Source organism: Scyliorhinus torazame, chromosome 13 (genome assembly GCF_047496885.1).
Source record: "Scyliorhinus torazame isolate Kashiwa2021f chromosome 13, sScyTor2.1, whole genome shotgun sequence".
In the NCBI taxonomy this organism is placed as follows: Eukaryota; Metazoa; Chordata; class Chondrichthyes; order Carcharhiniformes; family Scyliorhinidae; genus Scyliorhinus; species Scyliorhinus torazame.
Genome location: NC_092719.1, coordinates 18,953,849 through 18,967,296, shown reverse-complemented (window position 1 = coordinate 18,967,296; position 13,448 = coordinate 18,953,849). Strand labels below are relative to the sequence as shown.

General features: G+C 45.0%; 1 protein-coding gene across 2 annotated transcripts in view; it reads right to left on the bottom strand.

The window, feature by feature from the left end:
* The window catches only part of lrguk (leucine-rich repeats and guanylate kinase domain containing), a 192,487-nt gene that overhangs the window by 136,937 nt on the left and 42,102 nt on the right, over nucleotides 1-13,448 (bottom strand). For both annotated transcript variants that reach the window (XM_072471117.1, XM_072471118.1), the window contains one exon: nucleotides 9,125-9,211. In XM_072471117.1, the coding sequence (XP_072327218.1) occupies nucleotides 9,125-9,211 (87 nt within the window). The remainder of the gene's footprint in view (nucleotides 1-9,124; nucleotides 9,212-13,448) is intronic.

Here is a 13,448-nt window from a genome sequence, read left to right as displayed (position 1 = left end):
AACATGACTTCCCTACACTTATACTAAATGCACCTATTAATAAAGCCGAAGATACCACATACATTATTAACTGCTCTTGCAAATACCTTGCCATCTTCAATGACTTATGTACACATACAGTACACTCGTGCAATAGATGTGGAGGTTGCAGAAATCCACCACCTTTCCCTGGTCTCCGGCCTACCTTTCCAGTGATCCCTATACCATCACCCCCATCCTATCTGTTGTGACCCGCACGGGTGTTACGGGCTAGGGATGATCCACTACTCCTGGAGCTTGCAGAATACAAGCTCCCACGATAAGGGGGCGGGGAATCCTTAACTAAGGCAATGTGCCATTGCAAAAATAGAGTCGGCAAGGCGCCAACTAACTGGACCTGTGTTTATAGTTAACGTGTTAAATAAAAATAAGTTTGCTTTTCTCTACAATCGAGGACTCTTTTTGTTGCCCCTTACAAAACTACCGTTACTCACCTTTGGCCTTGGGTGATTAAACAGATAATGCACACTGGAACTTTGCGAACATCTTGGCAAAGTACTTCGTTGGCCTCGGGCCCTCCACCCCTTCGGGCAGGCCCACGATCCTCAGATTTTGCCGCCTACATCTATTTTCCAGGTCCTCCACTTTGGCTCGCAGACCCTTGTTGGCCTCCACCACCCTCTGCAGCTCCTCACCTATCGAGGTGAGCTGATCGCTGTGTTGCAACAAGTCCTCCTCCACTCCCTTCAGTTTATCACCCTGCTCCCGCTCCTCGGTCAATGTCCTCGACACCGCCGCCTTCACCAGGGCAATCGCTTCTTCCACCAGCACCTTCAAAGCTGCCATCATCTCCTTCCTCATCACCTCCATGTGCTTTGCAAACTATTTTTCAAGTTCCAAAGCCATCACCTCGGTCGTCTTTTCTGCCATGAACAGTGTGGCCCCAACCATCCTTCCAGTTGCCGAGCAGATCCTTCCACTCGATGGCGAACCTTCACTCGCCCCCTTCTTCACAGCAGCTTTCCTTCGGGTTTTGGACATTCTTCTTCCTTATGTCTTCCTGCACTTATAACAAGAAATTGCCTCTGGGACCAGGCATTAAATTCTAAAAAATCAAGCCTCGAGCAGGAGCCATCCAACATGCAACCTCCTCCACCAATGAACAATGTTTTGTGTTGTTTTAGGATATCCAATAAATAAAATAAATTAAAGAGAAAATGCTGGAAAATCTCAACAGGTCTGCCAGCATCTGTAGGGAGAGAAAAGAGCTAACGTTTCAAGTCCAGATGACCCTTTGTCAAAGCTGATTTAATAACAAAGTTTATTTAATAAAATAAAATAAACTGCAACTTTTCAGGTCAAGTAACTGGCACCGAACCAACAGTTCGAAGAAGAATGTGTTATGAATTAGCTAGAATCACAAATCACTACTTTAAACTGACCAGATATTGTTCTGAAAATCTGCAAATGAAACACTGGCTGGAATTTCACCAACTTTTGTCAGTGTCAGGCACTGACTGAATACTGGCAATTCTCTCTCCAGAGGAGCCGAGTTTCCAAATTAGATTTTCTGGCACTTAAGTGCACAGAAAATCTGTCGGGTGTGGTTCGTGTCATCACTCTGGCAGGGCAGAACTGATAGAGCCGGCAAGTCTGGTTTCACAGAGATCAGGGCCATCTTTAAAGGGTGCCATCTTTAAAGGGTGCACCCCCCCCCCCCCCCCCACCACACCCTATCCCCCAGACCTCATCACCAGGAAAAGGAGTAGTCTCCCCTGAACTGATCGCTTTACTAAGAAGATGTGAGGCAGTGAGTCTAAATGGCCTGGTAACATTTTACATACTATAGAAGACAGGAATTAGTCAGTAATCTAATGAATCATGTGCAATTTTTGATGCACCCAAATTGGTTTTGGAATACATATATATGATATTGGATTTCCAGTATTGTTGCCTTCAGTTCGTTGTGGAAATTCTTTGAGATGTTTTGATTCTTTGCCTCTAGCCCTTCTAATAAAGCTGCCTTATTTAGTTGCTGCTGAGTCAGACAATTTTACAGAACCAAAGTAGGAAGCTGAGGTCCAGAGGCAATGAGTCAAAGCATCCTGCAAGAATTGTTACACCACAGTGAAGACAGGAATAAGACAAGAGTCATTTAAATTAAATGAAATTAAGTATAGTGCTTAGTGTAATAGATTGTATAAAATTTACTGAGAGCCACACAAATTGATGGCAAACAAACTGAATTGAGAATGTCTCGTGAGATGCTGTAAGATTTCCAATCACCTCCTATAGAATGCTAATAACTCTTCACATCTCTTCGGCCTGAGGCAATAATCTATGAAAGCCACAGAACACAAGAACAACAAATTAACGGTCAAACAGTCGCAATGAGAAGACAAGCCTTCGCAATTATCTCCTGCACCATTTTCAGAGAATTAAGGCTATCTGCTGATAATATAAATTTAACCTGTGCTTTATCACTACATTCAGACAGGTTTAGTTCCTGTTTATATTTTAAGTTTAACTAAGAGCTGACACAGTTTTGGGGAGTTGGTAGATGGCTTAGCCTGCTGACAAGGAGCCAAATGTTTATCTCAGTGCAGTGGAGTGTTGTGATACGTGAATGGCCACATTTAGCTTTTGGGGGAAATCTGATTTTCCTCCATATTTCCAAACCAACAACATTTTCCTCTGGTCTTTTTGTGGGTTGGGAACGCCTGGTTTTCAAAACTCAAATGCTCCCCATTTCAAGGTCCAGTTCCACATTTTTGATGGGGGAAGATGATCAGGTTTCTTTCCACACTTTTTGTCTGGTGGCGCGGGGGTTTTGAAATGCTATTAAATGCATGCCGGCGACGGTATGAGAGTGGATGGAGGCAGTCTCTTGTAAGGATACGAGTTTGGGGGCATTGTTGACGGTGCTATTGCCGTTCTCGCCGGCCAGGTACTCCACAAGCCAGGTAGCAGTGGTGGCCCGGAGGGTGTGGAGACAGTGGAGGCAGCACTAGAGGCTGGAGGGGACCTCGATTTGGGCACCAGTCAGTGGGAACCACCGGTTTGTTCCGGGGGGGAGGGGCTGGATGGGGGGTTTCAGGCGTGGCAACAGAAGGGGATTGAGCGGTTTGGGAATCTACTGGTTGAGGCAGCTTTGAGCTTGGAGGAGTTGGTGGAGGAATTTGAGTTGCCTGCTGGGAATGGTTCTGGTATTTGCAGGCGAGGGACTTTGTCCGGAAGCAGGTATCGTCCTTTCCTCATCTGCAGCACCAGGGGCTACAGGTCAAGGACAGGGATGGGGGAGGAATAGTTATCCAAAATTTACAAGGAGTTGATGGATTGGGAGGGAGCCCTGATAGGAGTCGTAAAACGCAAGTGGGAGGGAAGAGTTGGGGAGGTAGTTGGAGGCTGGGCTGTGGGAGGAGGCACTGAGGAGGGTGAATGCATCCTCGTCGTGCGCTAGGCATAGCCTTATCCAGTTTATGGTGGTTCACAGGGCACATATGACTGTAGCCAGGATGAGCAGGTTTTTTGAAGTAGTGGAACATAGGTATAGGCGCTGTACGAATCATGTTCACAGCTTGGGGGATTCTGGCAGGGATTTACCGACTTTATGTCGGAGGTCCTGAAGGTGAAGGTGGTCACGAGTCCAGAAGTGGCAATTTTCGGGGTGTCAGAAGACCCAGGAGTCCAGGGGGCGAGAGGCCGATGTCGTGGCCTTTGCCTTCCTGGTAGCCCGGAGACGGATATTATTAGAATGGAGGGACTGGGGGCCCCCAAAACCGGGGGTGTGGGTGAATGACCTGGCAGAGTTTCTCAGGCTAGAAAAAATAAAGTTCTCTTTGAGAGGGTCTGCGGAGGGGTTTGCCCGGATATGGCAGCCGTTCATCAACTTCATCGAGAACAGTTAAGACGTCAGTAGTGGGGGGTGAGGGACAGTTAAAATGTCAGTAGTGGGGGGGGGGGGGGGGGAGCTGCGGAGTGGGGGGGGGGCGGGTAGGTGGGGTGTTAGGTGTGTAGTTAAGTTGGTTACTTGCAGCTCTGTTGGCTTTTGTTTTGTTTTGTCATTGTTTTTGTTGTACAAATATATAAATGCCTCAATAAAATATTTTTCAAAAAAATAAATAAAAGCATGCCGGGTGTGACAGTGTGTAAAGAAAATAGAAGACTAGCTGAGCAATCTGGAATATTCCGAAAGGTAAGTGTAATATGTTTTCACACCTTCAAATTACACTATTAGGTGCTGCATTGTAACATAGATGTGTTTTAAATGCAGTGATTCATCTTAGGGATCTGTCCATTAAAGGTAAGTTAACATTTACATTGAGCAGCCTTGTCAATTTGTTCACATACATTACAGTGCTTTCCCAAGGGAAAAAGTAGCATAATGCAGTGAAAAATGTTACAAAATGTCCTATCAGTCTGTGCTGTCAACTGTTCTACTGTGATTTAAATGGCTCTGGCTGATTTAAAAATACCTTATTTTGACACCTGAAAAAAATGTACATTTGAAGAAAGTCTAATTGATGGTTACTCAGCTTTGAAACCGAAGCGAGCACTTGCTATTCTTTCCTTCCTAGAGAGGAGTCTATTTGCACAGCTGTGATGCTTGGTAAAGTTTCAAGTGTTAATGTGTTTTAGCACAGTAGCTGTTCCATTCATCGGAGAATGAATGACAGTTTCAAGACGTTGGAATAACATGTTGTCCCATTAATGTGGTTCCGGGTTTGTTGGCATAGGTTAATAGGATTACAAATATTACAAAGAGTTTTTCCACATGGCAGAATCCTTTTTTCTCAGAATCCATGATATGGAGGCTCTTTTATTAGCTGGTGAGCGGTTAATTTCTTTTCGCAAGGAATGTAAAATATTTTCCATTGGTGGTACATGGAATTCGAGGACTGCACATAATGCAAACGAGGTGAGTGACTATTGTCATGCGAGTGTCCCTAAGAAAGGTTTAATCTCTTATCATGTGAGTTGTAGCACATTGGGTTGTGGCTGTCAGGTGATAGTTTTTTTTTAGGTTTCAGTTTGACTGCTTTGGATTGCAGAAGGCGAAGGAAGTGTTTTCCTCTGGTTTTCTCTGTTTTCATTTTAAACACTGTTCCAGTAAAAATCGGGTGTGGCTAAAATGGTAACTTTACAGATATAGTTGCTTTCCGGAAGCAGTTTGAATCTGTTGGTTGGACCTGGATCAGAATTTCAGGAAAAGGACCAGTCCCATTCAAGTGAGAAGACAGTGTGCTGGCCACGCCCTTGAAAAGGCGTTTTGGTTTAATTGGATTTTGTTATTGAATTGGAACAGCTAAGGGGGAATTAATTAAGTGTTATATGGGCAGCACGGTGGCATAGTGGGTTAGCACTGCTGCCTCATGGTGTCGAGGTCCCAGGTTCGATCCCGGCTCTGGGTCACTGTCCATGTGGAGTTTGCACATTCTCCCAGTGTTTGCGTGGGTTTCACCCCCACAACCCAAAGATGTGCAGAGTAGGTGGATTGGCTACGTTAAATTGCCCCTTAATTGGAAAAAATGAATTGGGTACTCTAAATTTTTTTTTAATTTTTTTTAAATTTTTTTTTTAAGTGTTATACATAGATTACTGTAACTGTGTGGTGTCTTTATGTTCGTAATTGATACAAATCCTTGCTGTGTTTATATATATATATATATATATATATATAATGTCAAGTACATTCTTAGAATAAACCTTGTTTTGATTAAAGTGTCTAGGAAGATTGATGAATCATCACCTGAAGGGAAGGCTTTTGTGCTCATCCCAGCCAAATTCAACATAAAGGTTGTAGGTCAGGTGAACTTCATAATACTTTGGAGTTTCTAAGCTCTGGCCCATAACAGAATAGAAAAAAAGGAAAGGAAAATTGCTTATTGTCACAAGTAGGCTTCAAATGAAGTTACTGTGAAAAGCCCCTAGTCGCCACATTCCGGCGCCTGTCCGGGGAGGCTGGTACGGGAATTATTGAACCGTGCTGCTGGCCTGCCTTGGTCTGCTTTGAAAGCCAGCTATTTAGCCCAGTGTGCTAAACCAGCCCCTGTAGAGGGTATGTGGGTGGCATAAAGGTGGCATGGGGTGGCACTCATTATCTGAGAGGGCATGTAGGATACATGGAAACAGACATGTGGCACAGGTGATTATTTTTATTATTTATTTATGTGACAAGGGTGATCTGAGGGGGCATGGAAAATACATGAGAGCATTTCGCCGGCATGGATGATCTGAAGGGGCATGTGCTGGCAAGAGATGGATAGGGGTTGAGGAATGAGTTTTGGGGGACCTTCAAACACTATTGGAACAGGGATACTGTGTTGGAGAACCAAAGCATGCCTTCCCACTGGCCCGTCTCCACACCCATACACCTCATGCATTCCAGTTCGGCTCGTAAACTGCACTGCATATCCAATTCGAGTGTGAAAAGACAAAATCAGTGTGTGGAGTCATGTGGGTCAGGTGTGCAGTTTGTGAGCTGCAAAAGTGCGCAGGTCAACCTTATGGATGATTCGGCACATAAAGGTTTAAAAACGTTTACTCTATACATTCCTTAGGGTTTAGAGTGGACATAAATTAATCTTCAAAACCTGCCATGAAATTAAAACTTTCCAACAGAAGTAAACTGTGATTTCAGAAACAAAATGAAACAATGAAAAAATGTAGTGTGTTTGTAAATGTACAGCAGGTTCAGTAGTTTGTGATGTGTTATATGAATTGGTTTAACATTGACTGCAACTGGATGGCTGCAAGACGAGAAACAGGCTTCCGACACTGGAGATGGTTCAACACTGTTTTATTGAACCTGCTGATTGCTGTACATAGTCTGCTGTGGGTTGACACTCTATTAATCTAAACTGATAACCTCTGTCTGGCTTGCCCAGACTGTCTCTCTGTCACATGGAGACGGTGCTCACTGCACTGTGCACCCTGACTACCTCTGTATCCAGTGAGAAGAGGCAGAGTCTTGATGCCTCGTGTGTTTTATAGTGGTGGTGTCCCCTGCAGTGTCCTGTCTGGTGATTGTGTTTGATGGGATGGACACAGAATAACCATTGTGATATTGCATGAGGATGTCATCTATCTCAGCCTGTAGATTCGCATTGGGCGAAGCAGTCGCAGGTGCAGAGGACATGGCATGGACTCGCTGGACCAGATTTAGGAGTTTGCATGCGCGAGCACCGAGCAGGGGTGCCTGGTCAGGCTGGATGATCTCGAATCTTAACGTCGCCTTTATTGCCTTGTGAGAGACACTTAGCTGACATGATCCACGAGCAGCTATGGCATTGGCATTATAGTCAAGGAGCTGGCAGGCTGGTGGAAGAATTCTAGGTTGGTCTCGGATGCTGTCGAGGTCTGACTGGGATATGAGATTCGCAGACGCGCCAGTGTCCAATTTGATCCGGATGTGACACTGGTTGACAGTGATGACAGCACACCATTCATCGATAGGATCCACATTTAGGATTGAAAGGTGTTTTGCAGGAGCGGAGGAGACCAGCTCGCGTGTGGTGATGATGCCCACCCGATATGGAGACTCGAGGCAGTCAGCATCGGGGTCCGTTGGGCTTTCGGGATCGGAATCCTGCATGCCTTGTTGTACGCAGCGGACACACCTGCGCTGCAGCTGGGATTGCTGGCTGTTGATCAGTGGAGCGGACCTGCATAAGGCCGCATAATGCCCAGGCTTTCCACATTGTAGACATTGCCTTCCTTTGGCTGGACATTGCCACTTTAAATGGGCGGAGCCACAATTTTGACACATCATGACGCTGATGTCAGCGCGTTCCGTGCACCTTCGTGCATGTGCAGTGCGGTCGGCCGACATTTGCAGTAGGGTTTTCGGCCTCATCGTCCTCCCGGTCGTGGTGCGCATGCGTGGGAGCCTGGCAAAAGCGCGCAAAACGGCCACTCTCCTTGCATTCTTGCAACGGCCTGCACCTTTTCTGCCTCATGGGAGGCCAGTTTTGCATTTTCTGCCGCCTTGATGCGGGTGTATCGATTGCTGGCAAGTTGATGGACAACGCACGTTTCGATGGCAACGGAGAGGGTCATCCATTTGATTTTGAGGAGCTGCTCCCGCAGGGAGTCGGAATGGACCCCGAAAACGATCTGATCCTGGATCATGGAATCAGCAGTCGAGTCAGAATTACATGACTGCGCGAGGATGCGGAGATGGGTCAAAAAGGACTGAAAAGGTTCATCCTTACCCTGAAGCCTCTGGTGGAAGATGTACTGTTCAAAGCTCTCATTCACCTCGACTTTGCAGTGGCTGTCGAATTTCAGCAGAACTGTCTTGAACTTTGTCTTGTCTTCGCCATCGTGAGCGAGTTAAAGATGTGGATGACGTGATCTCCCACAGTCGACAGGAACAGCGCGATCTTCCTGGCATCTGCTGCGGCCTCGAGGTCGGAGGCCTCGATATACAGGAGGAACTTCTGTTTGAAGACCTTCCAGTTGGCGACGAGGTAACCGGAGATCCGGAGTTGCAGAGGGGGCTGGACCTTTTCCATGCCGCTGGGTGGTTGCTTGCTGGTCGTTGCAGATTCACTCGAGGTAGGTTCGTTAGAATTAATAGTTTCCTGGTACCATGATGTGTTATACGAGTTGGTTTAACACTGACTGCAACTGGATGCAGTAAGACGAGAAACAGGCTTCCGACACAGGAGATGGTTCAACACTATTCTTTGAACCTGCTGATTGCTGTACATAATCTGCTGTGGGTTGACATTCTATTAATCTAAACTGATAACCTCTGTCTGGCTTGACCAGACTGGCTCTCTGTCACATGGAGACGGTGCTCACTGCACTGTGCACCCTGACTATCTCTGTAGCTGTATCCCGTGAGAAGAGGCAGAGTCTTGATGACTTGTGTGTTTTATAGTGGTGGTGTCCCCTGCAGTGTCCTGTCTGGTGATTGGTTGTTGTGTCCTGTGTTTATTGGTTATTCTGTGTGTCAGTCACTGCCTGTCTGTATCTCATTATATACATGAGTGGATATTATTACAGTTTGTATGCAAGAGCACTGAGGCCCAATAATAAAAGTAATTTTTAAAAACGGTTCTATTCCAGATGAGTAAAGTTGCATTACAGGAACACCAGCATTTCCATATAGTTGGCCCTAAAGAATTATTCAATTTACCTTATCCGTTGCTTTCACCTTTTTATAATCCAGTTCAGTCAGCTTCTGCACCATGAAAAGGGTCCAGAATAAATAATCAGGATGTTCCTTTTTGGAAAATACAACAAGAAAGATATGGCTTAGTGCAAGGATTGGGTTTAAAATGGCTTCATATAAAGTACTATACTGGATTGGGCACACAGCCAAGCGGTTTGCCCCCTGGGATCTTTTTGTGGTTTAATTTCTAACATTTGAATACTCTGTGAAATTTATTTCCAAGAAATTTATTTTTCTTACTGTGCACTGGAAGATTTTTTTTGAACTGTTGAGATGCAACGTGGTTTAGGACATCACCAAGATTGAAAAGAATAGACAGACGAGATAAACCAGAAGTAGCATTGGTTTGAAATTTCTGCAGATTTTGGGAGGAAAGGCAGCTCAAGGGAAATAAGGAGCTCAATAGCTCTGTGATCATGGGAAGGAATTAAATCAGAGATCGTACACTAAGTCTCATTTCAACATTGTGAGAATACAACAGGAGGAATAGGTTGCAAGACTTTGTATTTGGAGTTAAGGGTGAATGCTATTCAGAGGAATAAGTCACACAGACCTGGAGGGCCCTAAATTGCACCAAGTCTGATCTCAGACAGGATGGCATTAAATAGGATTGCAAATGGCCTCAGCATCACTGGACCACGGGAGAGGAATGGCACTTTCAAAGAAAAACTGATCAGAAGCTCCTGGTTGAAGTGAATTTGTTCTGGATGTTGGAACAAAAATAGAAATGCGCTTAGTTGGGGTGTCTTTAGGGTGCAGTACATTGCTGATATTGGCATTTGAAGATAATTCATTAAAATGTAGTTAATTGGGCAAGATCACAAGAGTTCATAGAATTTAGAATCATAGAATTTACAGTGCAGAAGGAGGCCATTCGGCCCATCGAGTCTGCACCGGCTCTTGGAAAGAGCACCCCACCCAAGGTCAACACCTCCACCCTATCCCCATAACCCAGCAACCCCACCCAACACCAAGGGCAATTTTGGACAGTAAGGGCAATTTATCATGGCCAATCCACCTAACCTGCACATCTTTGGACTGTGGGAGGAAACCGGAGCACCCGAAGGAAACCCACGCACACACGGGGAGGATGTGCAGACTCCGCACAGACAGTGACCCAAGCCGGAATTGAAACTGGGACCCTGGAGCTGTGAAGCAATTGTGCTATCCACAAGGCTACCGTGCTGCCCCTAAGTTGCTTGGCTTCAGGTGGAGGAGGAATTGTGGATTTGTGGGGAGGGAAAGCATATAGCTCACACTGTTAATAGTTAAAATACATCTGCAACACATATCAGAACTAAAATTAAACAAATGTAGATGATTAATAACTTAAAATTCACAGTAAGTATGTAATGCAGATGAGCATTTAAAAACTGTGCAGCATATGTCAAATGCAGACAAAAATAAAAATGTATCGCAAGTCTGAAACACACCATTTCAAATAAATAACGATATTCATGTAATAAATGAGATCAGTCCTTACTTAATTAAAATATGAGCGGAGCTAAATGTTGCAGAAAAACACTTCATAACATTTTTAATAAAGTATTCATATGCAAACCCTATTTTTTTCTTTCTGATAAGGTTTCTTGAACAAGTATTAAATACCTAGATTCTATTCCTTTTATTTTCTGAAGCTTTCAAAAGACCAGGTTGTCCTGGATTTTTTGAATTGACTAAGGACACTGACCTTTTGCTCCCTCAGCAGTGGTGGAGATTTGAAAAATCATAACATTTCCCACAGGTTTGAAGAATTTTCACTGTTGGAGGTGAAGCAGAAATGGAAAGTCCGAGGCTCAGTCTCCCTTTAAATTATTGAACTTCACCATGGAGCTCTTCCCTTACAATGGCAAGATTCATAACTCAGATCTTAACCATAGTTTGTTTTTAAAAATGTTTTAATAATCTTTATTAGTGTCACAAGTAGGCTTACGTTAACTGTTATGAAGTTACTGTGCAAATCCCTGGGTCGCCACACTACGGCGCCTGTTCGGTTGCACTGAGGGAGGATTCAGAATGTCCAATTCACCTATCAAACTTTTGGAACTTATGGGAGGAAACAGGAGCACCTGGAAGAAACCAGGCAGACACGGGGAGAACATGCAGACTCCACACAGACAGTGACCCAAGCCAGGAATCGAGCTTGGGTCCCAATATTCTAAATCCCGGTTTCTAATTAAGGGACAATCTAACATGGCCAATCCACCTACCCTGCACATCTTTGGGTTACATAGATACATAGAAGATACGAGCAGGAGGAGGCCTTTTGGCCCTTCGAGCCTGCTCCGCCATTCATCACGATCATGGCCGATCATCCAGCTCATTAGCCTAATCCTGCTTTCTCCCCATAGCCTTTGATCCCATTCTCCCCAGTTGTGGGTTGTGGGGATGAACCCACGCAGACACATGGAGAATGTGCAAACTCCACACGGAGGTTTAAACACTTCAGCCCAGCTCTCTCAAAAGCATCCTGCAGGAACCAATCACTAACTGTTGTCAGCCAGAACACGGTCCCTGGTCAATGTATAGGTTGCCAGCCAGCCACTCAAATTGATTTCTTCCAAAGCAGGTTCTTCAGATTTCCTCAGCGCCGATGAGTCTCCATTTTCTCTCCAAAAATAAAAATCTTGGAACACAGTGCCCGGACTAGCAGGCTGCCTCAGCTTAAGTTCACTGCTTAAAAGGCGCATTCAGATTATGAGTCCAAAAATAATAAAAAGAAAAGAAATGGGAACAAAGGGAAATCAAAAGGAAGGACTCGAACACTCTAACATAGAGGGATGAAACATCCTCGCAAGGACATTTCATACCAAGGTATATGACACAAAACACACATCCATTCATCCTTCCTTTCCCACTACCAGTTCCCCTAATTCTTATATCTGCCACTTATCACCATTTAAACTTATATATAGGGCCGCTGAATTTCCTGACAATGCATCCACCATAATATTGTCCTTTCCACAGCAACTTCACTGAAGCCTACTTGTGACAATAAGCGATTATTATTATGTACAATTTTAACATCAAAAGGTTGCAACAATAAAGTCCAACTCTAAGCATTCTGCGTTTTAATTTTTTAAAAATAGATTTGCTACTCTACCATACGATTGTGGTGTGACTTCCATCTCTGGTGGTGGACTTTGTTTTGCCATCACCCTGGTCACCACACATATTGGAAAAATATGTGGAAACTGTTCCTCTAATTGTACTGTCTCCTTATCTTCCCTCGGGCTCTCTGGGTGAAACTACAACCTTCACTCTTGCCAACTCATTCCTCAAAAGTAAATGTACTCCATCCACTGGTAACGTCTTTTTTTTAATATAAATATTTTTTATTGGGTTTTTGAATAAAGTATATTTACCGTTATGTACACAAAATAGAATATATACACACACGCACATAGGAGAAGGGAACACGCACAAAAAACAAAACAAAAAAAAAAAGTTAGAATAAAATAACTGGGAGGGTATTATGTGCGAGCTCAACAACAGCAGCTCTGTACAATTGACAGTATTGTTTTTAGCACTTACATAGGCATCGGTTTGTTGGGGGTGGGGTACATATACATTTGGGCGCCGGGGAAACAAATACAGGACAATTACAGAGGGCAATACGCGAATGGATCTGGTGTTGGTGGCATCGCTTGCTTCTCCCGGTTTTCGCTGCCGTTGTTGTCTCGCGATCATCTCCGCTTCAGCCGTTCGTCCCGTCGTTTGCCAGATTTTCCTTGCTCTCTGCTTCTGTAGATGCCAAGTTTGTTATTGTTTCCCGTGCCCGCCTTCCAGCTGTCATTCCCTTGCCTCCCCCCTATCTCACTGGTTCCCCTCTATTGTTCCCCGTCTCCTCCCTCTTCCACCCACTCTCTCTCTCTCCCCCCGCCCCTTCTCCTGTGATTCGCCTTTCTTTTCTCTTAGGTTTAGCTGATAGCCCCCCCCACCGGTCTATTCCTCCCTCCCCCGCCTTGGCTACTTTCCCCTGATTCTTGGCTACCTGGCTATTCTTCTGCTTGTTCGTTGGCCACAAACAGGTCCCAGAACAATTGGGTGAATGTCTTCCACGTTCTGTGGAAGCCGTCGTCTGACCCTCGAATGGAGAATTTGATTTTCTCCATTTGGAGAGATTCCGAGAGGTCGGACAGCCAGTCTGCAGCTTTGGGTGGTGCTGCTGACCGCCAGCCGAACAGGATTCTATGGCGGGCGATCAGGGAGGCAAAGGCAAGGGCGTCCGCCCTCCTCCCTAGGAATAGATCTGGCTGGTCTGAAACCCCGAAGACCGCCACTCTTG